General features: G+C 44.5%; 1 protein-coding gene across 5 annotated transcripts in view; it reads right to left on the bottom strand.

The window, feature by feature from the left end:
* MPHOSPH9 (M-phase phosphoprotein 9) overlaps nt 1-20,224 on the bottom strand; it is a 78,217-nt gene that overhangs the window by 34,954 nt on the left and 23,039 nt on the right. For 4 of the 5 annotated variants that reach the window (XM_069960836.1, XM_069960834.1, XM_069960838.1 and 1 more), the window contains 4 exons: nt 11,572-11,668; nt 6,671-6,797; nt 5,218-5,307; nt 1,751-2,295 (listed from right to left, as the gene is read on the bottom strand). In XM_069960836.1, coding sequence (XP_069816937.1) covers nt 1,751-2,295; nt 5,218-5,307; nt 6,671-6,797; nt 11,572-11,645 — 836 coding nt within the window. In that variant the 5' untranslated portion in view covers nt 11,646-11,668. Of the gene's footprint in view, nt 1-1,750; nt 2,296-5,217; nt 5,308-6,670; nt 6,798-11,571; nt 11,669-14,375; nt 14,395-20,224 lie in introns of those variants that run through there. The other variant, XM_069960837.1, reaches the window with a different exon arrangement.

The following is a 20,224-nucleotide window of genomic DNA, read 5'->3' as shown; positions in this document are numbered from 1 at the left end:
AGTCTCCTAAAGACAGCTAAAGACCTGGATACAGTAAGTATAGCTGTTATATAGCTGCCTTCAGGAGACTGGACCTGGATACAGTAAGTATAACTGTTATATAGCTGCCTCCAGGAGACTGGACCTGGATATAGTAAGTATAGCTGTTATACAGCAGCCTTCAGGAGACTGGACCTGGATACAGTAAGTATTGCTGTTATATAGCTGCCTTCAGAAGACTGGGCCTGGATACGGTAAGTATAGCTGTTATATAGCTGCCTTCAGGAGACTGGGCCTGGATACAGTAAGTACAGCTGTTATATAGCAGCCTTCAGGAGACTGGACCTGGATACAGTAAGTATTGCTGTTATATAGCAGCCTTCAGGAGACTGGACCTGGATACAGTAAGTATAGCTGTTATATAGCAGCCTTCACGAGACTGGACCTGGATACAGTAAGTACAGCTGTTATATAGCAGCCTTCAGGAGACTGGATCTGGATACAGTAAGTATAGTTGTTATATAGCTGCCTTCAGGAGAATGGACCTGGATACAGTAAGTACAGCTGTTATATAGCAGCCTTCAGGAGACTGGACCTGGATACAGTAAGTATAGCTGTTATATAGCTGTCTTCAGGAGACTGGAGTTGTATACAGTAAGCATAGCTGTTATATAGCTGTCCTTAGGAGACTGGACCTGGATACAGTAAGTAGTAAGTATAGCTGTTATATATCTGCCTTCAGGAGACTGGACCTGGATACAGTAAGTACAGCTGTTATATATCTGCCTTCAGGACATTGGACCTGTAACAGTAAGTATAGCTGTTATATAGCTGCCTTCAGGAGACTGGACCTGGATACAGTAAGTAGTAAGTATAGCTGTTATATAGCTGCCTTCAGGAGACTGGACCTGGATACAGTAAGTATAGCTGATATATAGCAGCCTTCAGGAGACTGGACCTGGATACAGTAAGTACAGCTGTTATATATCTGCCTTCAGGAGACTGGACCTGTATATAGTAAGAATAGCTGTTATATAGCAGCCTTCAGGAGACTGGACCTGTATACAGTACAGCACTTGCAGAAATGTGCTTCTGTCCCATCCTTCTAGCGATTGGAGGGGGCTCCTGGTACCTTAACCTCTGCTACTACTGTGACATGTCAAAGGTTTGTTCAAATAAGTACACTTAAACAACAATTCCATATTTTCACAATATCCTAATCCTAATCTCCTAATAACCTATAGGGCTGAGGGGGATTAAACTAAGACTTCAAGCATTCACACTGCATTTTTGTATTTCACCTGTCTCCAACTATGTTTTTTGTTTTTTTTGCTGCAAATAATAGTCTAGTAGATTGCACTATTGTGTCCAGCCTAAAAAACATATGTTGCAATGCATTTTTTATTTTTTATGTAAGTCAATGATAAATGGATTATGCTGTGTGGCATACAAGCCAATCTGCTTTTTGAATCCGTTTAGACGCATACTTTTTTAAGAGTACGGTATAAAACGTAGGCATTAATCATAAACCAAGCGCAGTGTGAACGCACCCCATGGCTTTCAAACTCCATGCACAAATGCTCTGCAAAGTGACCGGCTACTGAATAGTGTTTTTACATTCTGTTCTTGCATAGTGCAACGTTCACACTGAATTTGATCCATAAAGGGTTTAGAAGTATTATACCATCTTTACAATTCTTGGTAGATATAATGACAACAAATAATTGTAAGACCCCATCTATAACTATGGACAGGTACAGGTGATACATACCTATTTGTTGGATTACTATTGCAGGTAGTATTTTTATCACAGTTTATATGGGATTCTGTAGGCTCTGATGAATGCCCTTCGGAGGATATGAGATGACATCTTGCACCAGGTAACAGCTTAAAGGGTTTTTCGCTTTCTACAGGAACATGCTGTAAATAATGCGTTCTTATAGACTCGGTGCTGCATTCTTTTAAGGTCTGTTTTGCAGGCAGCCTCGTCTCCCTTGAGGTACTTTGACTGCAGCTGCTTAAACAAGCGTTTGGCTCAGAGGCAGAGTGCGTTCCATAGCCGCTGCTGACGGACGTGTTCTCCAAAAAATGCTCCTGTGTAATAAAAGCTCTTTGATGAATATCAAGTTCCCTAAACAGATGGAGCGGGTTGCTCGAGTCCGTCCCACTTTCTTCATCCCGTGTACCCAGCTCTTCCTGAGGTTTCAAAGAATGGGTGTCATATGTCACAGGTAAAAGAGCATTGCCAGATCCGAAACTCCAAGGGCCGCTGCCTCCTTGTATGTGGGCCAAATGCTTAATTTCATCTCGGATGAGCTGAAAATAGAGAATAGGAGAGAAATGAGTTTAGTGCCAAGATTTATTAAAGAAAGAGCATAAAAACACTATAGTGGATACACAGCAGAGTCATTCTGCATGTTGCAAGGGCCCTAGTACACAGAGCGATATACGGCTGATCACTTTTAAATAGATTGTTCAAAAAAAAAAAATAATAATAATCAGATCAACTGGTGCCAGAAAATGCCAGATATTTGCAACGCACTTCTTATCAGCTGCTGTATGTCCTGCGGGAAGTGGTTTTCTTTCCAGTCTGAAGAGCAAGAGAGGTTTTCTATCGGGATATGCTACTGCTCTGGACAGTTCCTGACATAGACTGAGGTAGCAGCAGAGAGCAATGTGTCAGACTGGAAAGAATACACCAAAAAATTTGGGGGTGATTAACCCCTTTAACATTCTTAAAAATCATCAGCCGCCGACCACACGTTGCTAAGGCTGATGCTAGGGTAAAGAAAAATGATAAAGATTATACTTACCTGGCCCAAGGCTGATGCTATGGTAAAGAAAAGTGATAAAGATTATACTTACCTGTCCAGGCTCCCCTGGTGTCCTGCTGCTTTGTTCTTGTGTTTTTACTGTCTCGTCTCAGTCTCAGTGATTGGCTAAGAGGCCTGTCACTTCACTGATGGGATCAGAAGTCCCCGAGGCAGCTGCGGTGAGGAAGCACAGGAACAAGGCTGGAAGGCATCGAGGGAGCCTGGAGAGGTAAGTACATCTCTTTATTTTACACTAAACCAAAGGCTGCTTGGACATCACTAACAATATATATATATATATATATATATATATATATATATATATATATATATATAGAGAGAGAGAGAGAGAGAGAGCCCTGCCGCATGATTGTGTATGGGAGATCTAGCAGATTGGCATTTGAGTGTCCTATTAGACGAATCGCTTTTTCCAATTAACGATAAACAGTTGCAAGCGAGACCTAAAATCATTCACCATAAGGGCCAGTTCACACTGAGGAATCAGTGCTGAATTTCAGCTCTGAATCCTCACTTAAAATTGTGCCCGAAAATATAGTGCAGAGCCAAATTCCATTGAGTTCAATGGAATTTGCACTTCACAGTTCACACAGCGGAATTTCTGCGCTGAATTTTCCGCAGAAAAACATGTCAATTCTTCTGGCGGATTCCGCCGGGGGAATCCTATTGAAATGAATTGAGCAGCGAGTTTCTGCTCTGAAATTTTTCAGCGCGGAATACTTGTGGAAATTTAGAGCGGAGTCCGCACGGAATGGGCAAAAAAAATAATTAATTTGATTAAATGAAAAATGAAATTGCGTGGAATTCCGCTAGAGGTGATTCTGGGAAGAACACTTTCTTCACAGATTCCGCGCTAATTCCTCAGTGTGAACTGGCCCTAATACATGGAACGATAATCATTGGATGTGTCTATACACTGAAAGATTTGCAATCGATTAGCGACAATTTGACGACCATCTCCAAACGTGAACAACGACATACAAACAAATTTTCGTTAGTCGTTTGATCACTGCCTGCATACACACGGAAAGATTATCAATTAAATTTTGATGCTATAAAGTTTTTTCGCTCTATAATCTTCCGCTGTACTGCGACCCTGATGGTTGTTTATTACTGCTTGAAATGTTTGGTGTTGCGCTTGTATTTACTGCGAATATCGGCTTAAAAGCTAAAAGAATGTAAACAGCTCGAGGGCTGACAAGCCAGGCATGATACTGTATCACTCAGGCAGAAACATTAACCTTTGCATAATGACACTAATAGAATATGAAGAGGCACCAACGGAAGATCAAACAGGATGGAAGCCAGACAACATTTCCCAAAATATCAGAAAAAAAAAATACACAACACCAAACAGCTAATCCTATTAATGATAAGCTATAATGGGAGGAATTCCACATGTCCCTTGATGATAACTGAAGGCACGACGCATAGGCTTTACTATATAAATATGCATTCTTATTTTATTTACCCCTTCAGGCATTTGATGTTGTGTCCCATGAAAGGTTGGTCTATAAAATGAGGATGCTGGGACAAAGGGCCAATATATGTAAATGGGTAAGTAACTGGCTGAGTGATAAGAAAAAGAGGGTGGTCGTTGATGGAAAATAGCAGATTGGGTCTCAGTTACTAGTGGGGTACCACAGGGGTCAGTGTTGGGGTCCTTTCTTTTTAATATATTTATTATCGACCTTGTAGAGGGGCTACAGAGTAGAGTTTTCATATTTTCAGATGATACTAAACTGGATAAAGTAATCACCAAAGAAGAGGATAATATAATATTACAGAGTGATTTAAAGAAGCTGGAGGCTTGGGCAGAGAAATTATGTATATTGTGAATAAATGTAAAGTTATGCACTTGGGCGAGGCTTGATAAAGACCCCACGGGGTCAAAACGTTGCCCTTGTGAATTTCGCTTGAATAAGTCCCACTGACTTTCATGCTACTGGATGCTGTCGGAATACTTTCTTCTTGATGTTAGGTAGTCCATCCAGCGTGCGTCTGAGTCCTTCTACAAGATAAGACGTCTCTAAAAATTTCTTCAGTGCTGTTGGATCCTGTCTGTATGGTAAGTCTCTGCAACATGTCAAGTTTTTTTTTTAATGACTATAATAAAACTTATTATTAATTAATTACTAATATTTAACTGAGGGATGGGGGAGGGGCTTAGTGCCTTATGGCAGCTGTACATACTGGTGTGGTGGTAAAAAAACAATTCCATTCCTCGTTTAGACATGTAGCAGATACTCCGGTGTTTCTTCCCTGAGCATTTGTAACAATCTCAGATAAGAGAGGAAATATTACACATATTACACGTAACAAATATTACACATATCACTACTTCCTATCAACAAATACTTTGGGACATTGCAATAAAGTACAGTGATAAATCCCCCTCCTTCCTCACCTGAAGCTGATGGTTGAACTGCTCTTGTTGGGCGTCTATCTGTTCTTGACACTGACGTTCAACCAGCTGAAATAGCTGCAGCCATCGGGCCTACAATGGGATTCAGGACAATGAAGAGTTTATTTAAATTTAAAAAAAGAAAAAAAAGTTTAAAAGAACAAATCTGTGAATAGACTCATAACTCATAAGCTGACACATAAGCTGATTTAAATGTACTTGTCCCCTACAGGATATATGAGATTGCAGGGGGTCCGACCTCTGTGGTCACCAGGGATCTCTAGATTGGTGCCCCAACTCCTTTGTTACAAATGGATGCCGTGGGTCAGTGTCAGAAAGCGCCAGAGATTTGATTTTACGTTTATTAAAAAAATCTCCAGTCTTCCAGTACTTATCAGCTGCTGTATGTCCTGCAGGAAGTGGTGTATTCTCTCCAGTCTGACACTGTGCTCTCTGCTGCCACCACTGTCCATGTCAGGAACTGTCCAGAGCAGCAGCAAATCCCCATAGAAAACCTCTCCTGCCCACATGCCTCCTGCCGATGGTATGTCCGGCTTTCTCCTGTAATTTATACCCGTATTATCTACCTGCTCAGTTCCCCGAGATTATTCCCTGTTATGATGTGTAAAATTTTAGTTTGAAAAAATCTCAATAAAAATTTATTGAAACAGAAGACCTCTCCTGCTCTTGACAGTTCCTGACATGAACAGAGGTGGCAGCAAAGAGCACTGTGTCAGACTTGAGAGAATACACCTATTCCAGCAGGGCATACAGCAGCTGATAAGTACTGGAAGACGTGAGATTTTTTAATAGAAGTAAATTACAAATCTCAAACACTTTCTGGGACCATTTGGTTTGATAGATTTTTTTTTTTTGTAAACTAACCCTTTAAAGAGTATGGGGGACATTTATTATGTGTTTTTTACGCCGGACTTATAAATGTCCCCGCATCTCCGGCGCTACGGGGATTTATGTAGAGGCAGACTGCCTCTACATAAATCCCGTGCGCTCTGGTGCGCACCGCCCAAAACCTACGCCAGCTGAGGACTGGAGTAGGTTTTCGGCGTATCTTTTTGCAGAACGGATGGTGAGTCGCTCAGACTCTGAGTCCGCGCCCTCCGTTCCGCCCCCTTCACACCCCCTCCCTCCCCCCGGCGTACCCGTCGGAAAGTGCCGATTTACGAATATTTTATTCCCAAATCGGCCATTTGCGTATAAAATATTGCGCAAATCTGCAATTTCCGCCGAAAACCCCCGGACCGCACGATGATACATGTCCCCCTATATGTATATATGCCTGGGTAAGACTCCACATATTTGTTGGCACGTTACTCAAAAGAGAAACTTTAGCACTTTGGTCCCCTATACCATCCAAACTGTGCTGTAAAAAAGGGCTCAAGCGATCCCCATTCTTGCACAAATATAACATGACCTAAATACATAAAGAATCAGACACCTCACAACTTTTCCTGGATTCTAGATCAGTCTGATCATTGGTGCACACGTTTCTTGAGTAAGATGTCTGCAACTCATCACACTGGGAAGAACTGTCGGGCAGACCGGCTCCTTCGCTTTGGTCATTCCTAAATTGCAATGAGAAGACAGAAAAAGCAATAGGATTATAAGGTATTATATTAGGCTACTACTATAAAGCAGGGCTCTACAAACAAAACGAGCAACATAACTACAAAGGTCATTTGACTTTTTAAAGGGGTTACCTGGGCATATAAAGTTTTTTTGCTAGTTGACATGATACAAAAAATTCATCCTGTCCTCTGCTCGTTACTCTTCCTTCTTGTTCCCTATTATTCAGGAGGAGATGCCCACTTAGCCAATCACTGGCTGCAGCTGTATCTCACCTCAGTAAGTGACTGGCTGTCACTGCTGAGACAAATCTTAAATAGCATCAAATTCATTTTAAAACATAATGTATTTAATTTTAATGGACAGTTTTTTATACAGAGCCGAGGGACCGCGATGGGCACGCGTTTCGCACCCAGTTTTGCGAACATCTACATGGGTGAATTTGAAAAGACATATATACAGATGCCCAATAAGTGGTCTGATAACATTGTCATGTACAAACGCTACATCGATGACTTGATATTTATATGGAATGGTAGTAAGGATAGTTTGATGGACTTTGTGCAATATCTAAACACGAATGACTGGGGGCTGAGGTTTACATTTACATTTTCAGAATCCAGCATTGAATATTTAGATTTGATTTTATGTGTTAATGATGATACTGTTTACACAAAAACCTATTTTAAGAAGGTAGATTGCAATAGCCTTTTAGATTTTAGGAGTTCACACTATAAAAAGTGGAAGACTACGGTCCCCTTTGGACAATTTAAACGATTAAGACGAAACTGTACTGAGGTTAAGGATTACAAAATCCAAAGCAGGGTTATGACCAAACGTTTTAAAGAAAAACACTACCCAACACGAGTCATTAATAGTGCATATCGGGCAGCTTTGGATCTTAGCCAGGACGCCTGTCTAATAGTGAAAGAGGACCATACCCGAACAATAAGGAATGGAGTCGTTTCTAAAAATGTTTCTAAAAATGATTTTAAAAATAATTTCATTACTACTTTTAATCATTCGGCCAGAAATATTAGAAAAATTCTTTCCAAACACTGGCATGTACTACAGAACGATCCATATCTGAAGGACGCCCTCCCAAAAAATCCTGGCATTACCTATAGGAGAGCTAGAACTCTCAGAAATCTCATTGCCCCGAGTAAATTAAGAGTTGTCAATCCACTTACTAAGTCTGAACTAGGCTCAAAACCATATGGCAGCTATAGATGCAACAACGCACGATGTAAATGTTGCTTGAGTATTAAACACAATTTTCATGAATTTAAAAGTAACACCACTGGTGATACCTTTGCGATTAATCATTTCATGAATTGCGCTACTTCATATGTTATATATTTATTAGAGTGTCCATGCGGGTTACAATATGTGGGGAGAACACAGATGAGCCTGCGCACTAGATTGAATAAACATAGATCCAATGTCATAAATAAATTTGATAAACATAGCGTGTCACGTCACGCCAGCATTTGCCAGGATGGGTCTTTTAAGAAGTTCTCCATTGCGCCTATAGAACATATTCCCCCGGGGCACAATAATCGCTTCGCCACACTCAGACGTAGAGAAATGTATTGGATATACAAGATCTCGTCACTTATACCCTGGGGTCTGAATGAGGCTATTGAGAGCAATATATAATAACAGACATAAATAGAGAATTGAGTTACTCTATCTCTATTGTGATTTTTTATTGTGTTCTTTTATTGCGATTTTTATAGTGTCATCATGAATTAGATTTATAAATTAGATGTGGAGCGGTTTTTTCTGCATTAATCTTTTTCATCTACATATACCACATTTTTTAATTAATTAATGTACATTTTTTATATATGTTTTGTAATTGCAGCTATATATCTATATATTTATATATTTATTTAGACACATGTGTAGTTGCACATTGACTCATTGTTACCGATATTGATAGAGTCGTTACCAATATATGAGGATATAGAAAGAGATCTATTTCTCTTCTCACTACTGACCGCTACATAGTAGGATTTCCACCCTAATATAAACTTAATGTGGTGAGAATATATAGTCCCCTACGACTATCACACACAGGACCTGTAGCGTCTCCCATAACTAGAACGTACAGGACCTGGAGCGTCTTTGGTTGCTTAGGAACCTTGAATCGAAGTACGCATGCGCAAAGGTCCTCGACCGACGCTGAGCTCTGAGGAGACGCCATGAGTGAGCGCAGGGTAAGACCATGTGGATTTCAAGTTACGCTAAACGTTGGATGTTATACCTGTATTATATGTAACGGTATGGTGTGTTTTTGATCTAAATTGTGATTCTGTTTTGGACTTTTGTTTCGACACAATTGTGGGCAGGTGTTGTATATATGTTGGGGTATATATGGACCTCAGGTTTGTGTATGACCTTCATTATCCTGGTGGTTTGATAAAGGGAGCTATGTACTCTCGAAACGCGTTACCCATGGATTTATCTATTTACCAATAAATCAGTTATACTATATATGGTCTGCGCGGGGACAATATCTCCTTTTTTCTTGGACTTTGGCATTTATTACGCACACCTTGTGTTTGCGTTTGAGAGTTCCCTGCAGCGACCTCCTGTTTGTTTCCATTGATGCACTTCATAGTGGTTGTGGCTCATCACAACCACACCAGGTGAGCGTAAACTTATACGTTCCTATCTTATTAGTCTTCCCCTTTGACCGCACAGTGTTATGCGATGTGGCGCTCTGCCCTGTGTTTTTTGTTTCCTAACTGCTGAGACAAGTCCATCTCAGAGGAAGAAGAGTCACCAGAGAGGAACTGGATGACATTACACTGGGAGCTGTGGGGGACCCAGGTAGGTAAGTATGTCCCTTATGAAAGGGGTTGGTCACTTAAAAGAGTCACTGTCGTTTTTGTTGGGTTTTTTTTTTTTGGGGGGGGGGGGGCAAAAATCAATAGTCCAGGCGATTTTAAGAAACATTGTAATTGAGTTTATTAGGCAAATCTGCCATTATCTGCATTTAAAATGCCTTTCCCCAGGTCCCCCCCCCTCCCTCCTCTCTCACTGCTCATTATCAGGAAATCTGACTCTTTTACATCAGTCGGGCCCTGTGTAACCTATGGAGAGGGGAGGGGGGATGGGGGGATGGGGGGATGGGGGGAGGGGGGAGATTAGTTGGCAGCAGAGAGCAGAAAAAAAAAGATTACACAGCGGGACCTTGTGAAAGCAGGTATTAAGAGGTCAGAGAGGTCAGTGATGACTTCAGAGGAGATAGCCTGGTGATGTAGCTGTAAATTAACTCTTTGTTGTCCAGTTTTGGTGCCTCATCTCCGTCCACCCCTCCCCTCTCCGTAAGAGAATCATGAAGACAGGGGGAGAGCTTCAAACCGCTTTTTCATTATAAAAATGCTAATAAACCCAATTACAAAGTTTCTTAAAATCGCCTGTACTATTGATTTCTGCAAAAAAAAAAAAAAAAAAATATATATATATATATATATATACGACAGTGACACTTTAAATTCCCTTTTAAATAGAATACGAGGTGCTAACACATATATAGTATGCTAGCCCTATTCTCTGTACTAATGTAGCCCCAGGCTTCTTCCTGCCCCACTGGACTTAATTGACAGGTTACTGCTGTATATCTGTCAGCTGTCAGTGAATAAGAACACACTGTACACACTGTATACATTCAGCAGCTGAATTTTTTTTAGGAAATCAGCAGGGGTTGTGATCGTAAGCAGTTTTGCAATATACTGGATTTATTTTATTATTATGTTTTCTATATTTAAAGAGTCACTTTCGTATTTTTTTTTTTTGCAGAAATCAATAGTCCAGGCGATTTTAAGAAACTTTGTAATTGGGTTTATTAGCCAAATCTGCCATTATCTGCATGTAAAAAGCCTTTTCCCAGGTCCCCCCCTCCTTCCTCTTTTTCATCCACTCTGAAAAATCTGAAAATTGTGACTTGTTGCAGGAGACGTCCCCTGTCTGCTCTAGGGAGAGGGGAGGGGGGAGGAGGAAGGAGGGAGTTAGCCGGCAGCAGAAAGCAGATAACAGAGGATTACAGGCACGGAGCTGGGTGACAGCTGTAATCCGAGCTCAGACAGGTCAGTGGTGATGGTCAGAACAGATAACGGGTGAGGGATTTGTAGATTAACTCTTTGTTGTCCTGTTTTGGTCTTTTCTTTAGCTCTCTCCATAGGAGAACAATGAAGACAGGGGGGAGAGCTTCAAACTGCTTTTTCATGATAAAAATGCATTTTTCGGATAATAAACCCAATTACAAAGTTTCTTAAAATCGCCTGGACTATTGATTTCTGCAAAAAAAAAATTCACGACAGTGACACTTTAAATCGACGCTATACATAAAGTGTGCTGATATTTGGTCTTTTCTCTGTTCAAAAAAAGAGACCAAACACAGGAAGTCCCCGTCCTCTGAACGAGGACATGCAGCGGCTGTAATACATGACAGGAAGGGAGACACCTAGTGGCCATGTGTATAACGTTGATTTAAACATAGAAAACTTTAAAAAAAAATAGTGTAAATTGCAAAACTGCTTGCAATCAGAACCCCTGCTGAGTTCTAAAAAAAAATTATAATAATTTTCGCACCAGTGCCTCTTTAACACTTATAAATATAGGAGGAGGCTAGCTGTCCATGTCACAGGCTGTGGAGTGATGAGTATGAGCACTGCACTATGGACACTAACAGGTGGAACACATCCCCATACACAATCTGTTACAGACTCTGTCCATTTCTGCAAAATACGATGAAGGATTTACCTGTCGGTTTGATTTTCCCCGCAGTCCTGATCTAACGACTCCTGGGATAATACTGCAACATGTGGCGCCTCCATCTTCACGTCCCATTAACTGTCATCTAAGAGTGAGGAGAGGAAGAAAAGTTTCCAAACTTTAGTAACCTGTAGATGGGGCTTAAAAACAAGTCACTTTGCTTTATAATCTAACTTTTAAGTGTTATAAATAATGTTATAAATCCGAATCACAATATATTATAGTCATATATGTGGTGTCCTACCACGGGTGTTGCTATTGGTTACACCCTTTGAAAAAGCCTGTACTTATTGTGTAAGTGGTGATGGAGGTAGTGATGAATTTTTGCCACTGGATGTCGCTGTTATAGATGTGTGTATTCAGATGCTGCACAGCTGAAGTATGTAAAGGGTTACTGTTTATTTGTGTGTCACATGGATCTGCGAACCTATAGAAATCTGTTCTTCTTCTATCCTATCATCTCTCTCTTTACTTCTTCTATTGCACTCTTCACCCACTCACTGTGCACTTTAGATACGCTGAGGAAGGAAGTCATGTGGGAGATAGGAAGAGTAAGTCAGTCTTAGCCAGACCACGTATGGGTAGGAAGCAAGACAGTACACAGCTAACAACTTTCTACTAAGTAGCACCACACAACACTATGCAGTGTTAAACCCTTTCAAGAGAGGACAAGTCAGAGACAACCTCAACCCACGCTGTGGACAAGGAGAGTCACAGAGCAGGACAGTATCCACAGACAGCAGTAAGCTAGGAACTGATCCAGATATAGCAATGTTGTGATAAGCCTAGGAACTCTATCTCGCAGCGTGGTTGCCAGAAGGGAACAATCAGCATTCCGCTCATCCCAGCTAACAAGGTCTGGGCCTTGTGTCATCCTTTAGGACAGGTCCCCCAAATCTAGTGGGCATAAGGTGGTGTGAAGACCCAAAGTTCAATACATGGCCAAAAGTATTCTTCTACCTCATCCTCCAACATCCCGGCAGAGCACAGTACTACAGTGGCACCTCGGTTCTCGAACATAATCGGTTATGGAAGGCCGAGCAGTTCGAGAACCAAGCTGTAAGTTCCCATAGGGAACAATGTAAATCTAATTAATTGGTTCTTACACTCCGTGGGTCAGGTGTAGAGCACCCGGTCCACAGAGCGTAAAAACGCTCAATGTTCCCCACAACAGTGAGAGGCAGGAGCCGGCGGCTATTTAAAGTGTCACTGTCGTGAAATTTTTTTTTGCAGAAATCAATAGTCCAGGCGATTTTAAGAAACTTTGTAATTGGGTTTATTATCCGAAAAATGCATTTTTTATCATGAAAAAGCAGTTTGAAGCTCTCCCCCCTGTCTTCATTGTTCTCCTATGGAGAGAGCTAAAGAAAAGACCAAAACAGGACAACAAAGAGTTAATCTACAAATCCCTCACGGGATATCTCCTGTGACAGTCACTAGTGACCTGTCTGAGCTCGGATTACAGCTGTCACCCAGCTCCGTGCCTGTAATCCTCTGTTATCTGCTTTCTGCTGCCGGCTAACTCCCTCCTTCCTCCTCCCCCCTCCCCTCTCCCTAGAGCAGACAGGGGACGTCTCCTGCAACAAGTCACAATTTTCAGATTTTTCAGAGTGGATGAAAAAGAGGAAGGAGGGGGGACCTGGGAAAAGGCTTTTTACATGCAGATAATGGCAGATTTGGCTAATAAACCCAATTACAAAGTTTCTTAAAATCGCCTGGACTATTGATTTCTGCAAAAAAAAAAAATACGACAGTGACTCTTTAAACTTGCCGCCATGCTTCTGCTCCTCTCAGCTGCGGGGGACACGCTGTAAAAAAGTGTGGATTCTCCTCATTATGATGTCCCCCGCAGCTGAGAGGAGCAGAAGCACGGTGGCAAGTTTAAATAGCCGCCCGCTCCTGCTGCTCACTCCGGGGACGCCCTGTAAAGAAGCCGGCCGGTGGCCGCACTGACCTATCTCTGCACATCCTCCCTGCCGGCCCGGAGCACTTCCTGTACGCTTTCCCCGCACGCCTGTGCTGTAGCACCGGCAGCCCCGCTCACAAACTCCTTAGCCGCTTGCTCCTGCTGCTCCCCGCTGCCTCTGCAGACTCTCCCTTACCCAGCAGAGGCGGCAGGGAGCAGCAGGAGCAAGCAGCTAAGGTGTTTGTGAGCGGGGCCGGGGCTACAGCACAGGCGTGCGGGGGAAGCGTACAGTGCTCCGGGCTGGGAGGATGTGCAGAGACAGGTCAGTGCGGACGCTGGCCGGCTTCTTTACAAGACGTCCCCGCAGTGAGAGGCAGGAGCGAGCGGCTATTCAAACTTGCCGCCGTGCTCCTGCTCCTCTCAGCTGCGGGGGACATCATAATGAGGGGAATCCCCGCTTCTTTACAGGGTGTCCCCCGCAGCTGAGAGGTGCAGGAGCACGGCGGCAAGTTTAAATAGCCGCCCGCTCCTGCCTCTCACTGTTCCCGAACACCGAACACCTCTGACTGTCAGCTGAACATCAGTTCAGCTGACAGTTATCCCCCTGATTTTGTTCGGATACTGAGCAATGTTCGAGTACCGAGCAAAACATCAGGGGGGAATTTAGTTCGAATATCAAATTGTTTGAACACCAAGGTGTTCGGGAACCGAGGTTTTACTGTACTTGGCTTGAGACTCTCACAACATCCTCCTCTCTGCTACTCTGTTTCTTCTCTGCGTCACACACTACCACCTAGCAAGTGACCGGCCGATCCTCCGACACAAAATCACCGGGGATCACCCTCAGCTCCGCCACATATACACATAACATTTGTGCTGCAAATACCCTTTTGAAGATTAATCAGCTCTTCTGACACTTCTTTGTGAGTCACAGTAATATAACCACAAGCTTTTATCCAGGGTAATCATCCAATGAAACAGCAGCTAGACAGGCTGGGAGTGACTCTATAGGATCCTTGTAGGTTGTCACAGCTATCTACATGCTGACTATATCCCACAGCTGCTGGAGGCCTTGTGACATGATAGAAGATCCCAGGGAATACAGACAGTTAGGGCTGGGCGATATGGGCCAAAATCAATATCGCGATTAATCGCACATGTAGCCGCGGTAACGATAACTGAACGATAATTATGACACGCCCCTTTTTGCAAACCACACCCACTTGCTATGAAAAACTGTCAATATCAAAAAAGTAAAAAACTCACTGAGCATGACTATACAGGGGTGGCGGACAGGGGTGTATAACTATACAGGGGTGGCGGACAGGGGTGTATAACTATACAGGGGGCGGATAGGGGTGTATGACTATACGGGGGGGGGTGGACAGGGGTGTATGACTATACAGGCGGGGGGTGGACAGGGGTGTATGACTATACAGGAGGGATAGGGGTATATGACTATACAGGGGGGATAGGGGTGTATGACTATACATTGGGGGGGGGGGGGGGATGGGGGTGTATGACTATACAGGGGGGGTAGGGGTGTATGACTATACAGGGGGGACCGACAGGTGTGTATGACTATACAGGGGGGATAGGGGTGTATGACTATACAGGCGGGGTGGGCGGACAGGGGTGTATGACTATACAGGCGGGGTGGGCGGACAGGGGTGTATGACTATACAGGCGGGGTGGGCGGACAGGGGTGTATGACTATACAGGGGGGACGGACAGGGGTGTATGACTATACAGGGGGGGGACAGGGGTGTATCACTATACAGGGGGGACGGACAGGGGTGTATGACTATACAGGGGGGGGACAGAGGTGTATGACTATACAGGGGGGGGGGACAGGGGTGTATGACTATACAGGGGGGGGGGGACAGGGGTGTATGACTATACAGGGGGGGCGGAGAGGGGTGTATGACTATACAGGGGGGGCGGAGAGGGGTGTATGACTATACAGGGGGGGGACAGGGGTGTATGACTATACAGGCGGGGCGGAGAGGGGTGTATGACTATACAGGGGGGGGACAGGGGTGTATGACTATACAGGGGGGGACAGGGGTGTATGACTATACAGCGGGGGGGGGGGGACAGGGGTGTATGACTATACAGAGGGGGGACAGGGGTGTATGACTATACAGAGGGGGGACAGGGGTGTATGACTATACAGGGGGGGGACAGGGGTGTATGACTATACAGGGGGGGGGGACAGGGGTGTATGACTATACAGGGGGGGCGGAGAGGGGTGTATGACTATACAGGGGGGGGACAGGGGTGTATGACTATACAGGCGGGGCGGAGAGGGGTGTATGACTATACAGGGGGGGGACAGGGGTGTATGACTATACAGGGGGGGACAGGGGTGTATGACTATACAGCGGGGGGGGGGGGGCAGGGGTGTATGACTATACAGAGGGGGGACAGGGGTGTATCACTATACAGGGGGGGGACAGGGGTGTATGACTATACAGGGGGGGGGGACAGGGGTGTATGACTATACAGGGGGGGCGGAGAGGGGTGTATGACTATACAGGGGGGGCGGAGAGGGGTGTATGACTATACAGGGGGGGCGGAGAGGGGTGTATGACTATACAGGGGGGGCGGAGAGGGGTGTATGACTATACAGGGGGGGGCAGACAGGGGTATATGACTATACAAGGCGGCGGATAGGGGTGTTTTACTATACAGGGAAATGTAGTTCCCTTAGTAACAGTACAGGGCTGTAGCATAGGAGGAATGAATGGGCTGCAGCAGGATGTCTCCTACAACTTATCCTGCCTGCTGCAGCCCATTCATTCCTCCTATGCTACACTCCTGTACTGTTACTTAGGGAAGTACAGGACAGCCGCCCCCAAATGCTGCTCCTCCAGCTCTGACACGCCGGCGTCCCTGCACACACAGGAAACATGGGCAGTGTTCGCCGGCCGGGTGTGTGGGGGAGGAGCCTCGGAGGGGAGAGGTGGGGGGCCTCGGACAGGACGGGACCAGTGGGGGGCATCGGACGGGACTGGACCGCTGGGGGTGGGGTGGTATCGGACAGGTGAGGAGCCTCAGACGGGACCGGACGGGTAAGGAGGGCGGGCGCTTGGACGGGACTTGCGGGGGGCGGGGCCTTCTTACACTGCTGCTCCTCCACCACCTCCCGCTCTGATATTAGCGCCCCTGCACATAATGTACAGCGCTAATGCCAGGCGGCGTGCGTGTGTGCGGGGGGCGCTCTCACAGGATGGGCGCAGTGAGGGGGCACTCTAACAGGGAGATAGAAAAGCAAAAATACCGCAGATACCGTCCTGGCTAAGTTGAGGTCGGTTAACCGACGCCAGTGACGGTATCGGTATTTTTGCGGTATACCGCCCAGCCCTACAGACAGTATGGGTGCACATGATCTGATAGGATGGATGCACACCCAAATCAGCTGAGAGTGCCCTCTGCATGGATGACTGGCCCGGAGACTGGCAGGAGAACATTCCCCAGACCAGACCCCTGCCACCACCTGCCTGGGCTCTTCCAGCAATGGTTACTGAGTGTTTCTCCTCTGATGTTTTTCTCCTGACATGACAACGTCCATCCATTTGATGAAGCAGAGAATGCTGAACGCTACCCCGTGCCAATCACAGGAGTCCAATACTGATACTGCCCTGAAGTCTCTTCTGCAGATTCAACTTTGTTAACAGACGTGTGATGACCTCCCATCTGCTTCAGAGCGCCATATACAGTAGGATCCGCTAAGCTTTTGGCGGTGACCTGCTTCCCTGTAGCGTTGCTCCACCCTTGTGCACTTTTATAGCAATGTTTAAATTCTGACATGTATTTAAGTATAGAGTATAGAGTAAGATTAAAGGAGAAGTTCGGGCAAAAGCATTTTTTAATATGTTATCAGTTAGGGAAAGTCAGACAAATTCCTAATATACATTAATTATGGGAAATGCACATTTACTGCTATTTCCCTTAATTTAGTAGATCACGGTAACTTCAAAATCTCAGAAATAACGTGACGTCGCGACCCGGGGGTGTAATTCCAATGGAGTGTCCAGCAGGGGGCGCACTATATATAGGAGTCAATGAGTACCATTGACTTCTATATATAGTGCGCCCCTGCTGGACACCCCATTGGAATTAAACCCTGATTCGTCTATGGAACAGGTGAGTCTGCACACTGTACTACTCCCTCATCATCTATCTGCTCAAAGTATGAGCAGATAGATGATGGGGGAGTAGTACCAGGGCCATGTGTATGAGCACATGATGGGGAAGTAGTACTAGGGCATATGTGGTGGCAGCGGGGGGGGGGGGGGGGGGGGTTTGGGATTGGTCATGGCCCTGGTACTACTCCCCCATCATCTATCTGCTCATACTATGAGCAGATAGATGATGGGGGAGTAGTACAGTGTGCAGACTCACCTGTTCCATAGACTAATCAGGGTTTAATTCCAATGGAGTGTCCAGCAGGAGCGCACTATATATAGAAGTCAATGGCACTCATTGACTGGTGTATATAGTGCGCCCCCTACTGGACACTCCATTGGAATTACCCCCCCCCCCCCCCCCCCCCCCCCCCGGTTCGTGACGTCACCAAATTTCTGAAATTTTGAAGTCTCTGTGATCTACTAAATTGAGGGAAATAGCAGTAAATATGCATTTCCCATAACTAATGTATATTAGTTATTTGTCTAACTTTCCCTAACTGATAACATATTAAAAAATGCTTTTGGCCGGAGTTGTCCTTTAATTGATCAAAGGCCGGGAGAGAGGGGAGAAGCTGCTGGAGAAAACCCCAATGACACAGAACCAGGTTCCAGGTGGCTTAAAGGGTTATACACGTCCCTAGTGACAGGTTCCCTTTAATAACTGTGATTCCCCTGAATCTTAGAATGAATATAAATGACATATATTACTGTGCAGGAAGAGCCTGTCAGTCTAGTTTGAGCAGCATAAAACACCAGACAGGTTTCCTTCTCCTCTCCTTCTACTCGTTTTTCTTCTTCTTTTTATTAATTTGTTACATAAATGTTTTATCATGACGTCTTGTGTTGCCATGTTTGGAAAGACGACACCTTTAGAGCAGTCGTCCATCTGATGAGCACTGTGACAATCAATCAGCCGATCCAGAACACGACAGAGAAATTATCATCAGTAGAGATGAGTGAATTTCCAACTGAGCAGTCCGAACCCAACCGGTGGCTTAAGCAACTCTGTACCCACAATCTGCCCCCCCCCCCTCCCAACCACTTGTACCTTCGGATAGCTGCTTTTAATCCAAGATCTGTCCTGGGGTCCGTTCGGCAGGTGATGCACTTATTGTCCTTAAAAATAACTTTTCAACTTGCAGCCCTAAGTCAAATTGGCGTGGCCTAGAGTGTGTGTGCCCTAGGATTGCAGCACCCCTCCGTCTCTCCTCCCCACCCTCTTCATCCTAAGGAACAGCACTGGAACAATTTCTCCTATTCGAATCTCTCTGCCTGTCAATCATCCCGCGGAGCGCGGTGACTAGACACAGGCGGGGAGCCACCCAGATGACTACTTCCCCGCTCGTGTCTGTCACGAGCCAGCGGACAGTATAAAGCTGTGGCTGCAGGAGCTTTATACATTGCTCCAGGGAACCATATCAGCCCAATTGGGCTCATTGGTTCCCTTTAAGGCACCTGTGCAGTGTTCAGGGGATGAATAGGAAAAATTCTGCCCGGGGCATTGCTAATGATGAGAAGGGCAGAGAGAAGGGGTGTCGCATTCCTAGGGTACACACACTCTAGGCCACGCCAATTTGACAAAGGGCTGCAAGTCTAAAAGTTGTTTTTTAGAACAATAACTGCATCACCTGCCGAATGGACCCCAGGACAGATTTTGGATTAAAAGCAGCTATCCGAAGGTACAAGTGGTTTAGGGGGGTCTGATTGTGGGTACAGAGTCGCTTTAAGAAATTGGATGAAGCCCTAAGGAGTCCATGGATATGGCATATGGCTATATTCATGATTTTGAGGCATGTTTACCCGGATTGCACATTCTTGTTCTGATGGACCCGCGTGTTGCACCTGTTATGGGTTGTTGTTGTTGTTGTTTTTGTTGTTGTATGAACATGATAATGGCTTTTCTGCCGACACTTTATCCGGCGCTTGTTTGTGTTATATTTAAAAATTTATAAAGGGGTAAGGGAAAATCTTTTACTTTCAAATCAACTAGTGTCAGAAAGTTATATAGATTTGTAGTTTACTTCTATTTAAAAATCTTCCTATACATATCAGCTGCTGTATGTCCTGCAGGAAGTGGTGTATTCTCTCCAGTCTGACACAGTGCTCTCTGCTGCCACCTCTGTCCATGTCAGGAACTGTCCAGAGCAGGAGAGGTTTTCTGTTTCAATATATATTATTGAATTTTTTGTCAATAAATTTTTGCAAACAAAAGTAAAGTTTGGCAAATAAAAGTATAACAAGAGTACATCGAAAGAACAACAGATAAAACAGTTTTCACAAATTAAATGAGAATATAGAGCTAAGGTAAAGTTAACAATAACGTAACATGTATTAAGATAGCATGTCTATCAAGATATGCATAAGGATATATTGAGTCTGTATGTGATATCGCAGGAGAGGTTTTCTAGGGGGATTTGCTGCTGCTCTGGACAGTTCCTGACATGGACAGAGGTGGCAGCAGAGAGCACTGTGTCATACTGGAGAGAGTACACCACTTCCTGCAGGACATACAACAGCTGATAAGTATGGGAAGATTTTTAAA

This window comes from Dendropsophus ebraccatus, chromosome 3 (assembly GCF_027789765.1).
Source record: "Dendropsophus ebraccatus isolate aDenEbr1 chromosome 3, aDenEbr1.pat, whole genome shotgun sequence".
NCBI lineage: Eukaryota > Metazoa > Chordata > Amphibia > Anura > Hylidae > Dendropsophus > Dendropsophus ebraccatus.
This window is presented reverse-complemented; position numbering and strand designations above follow the sequence as displayed.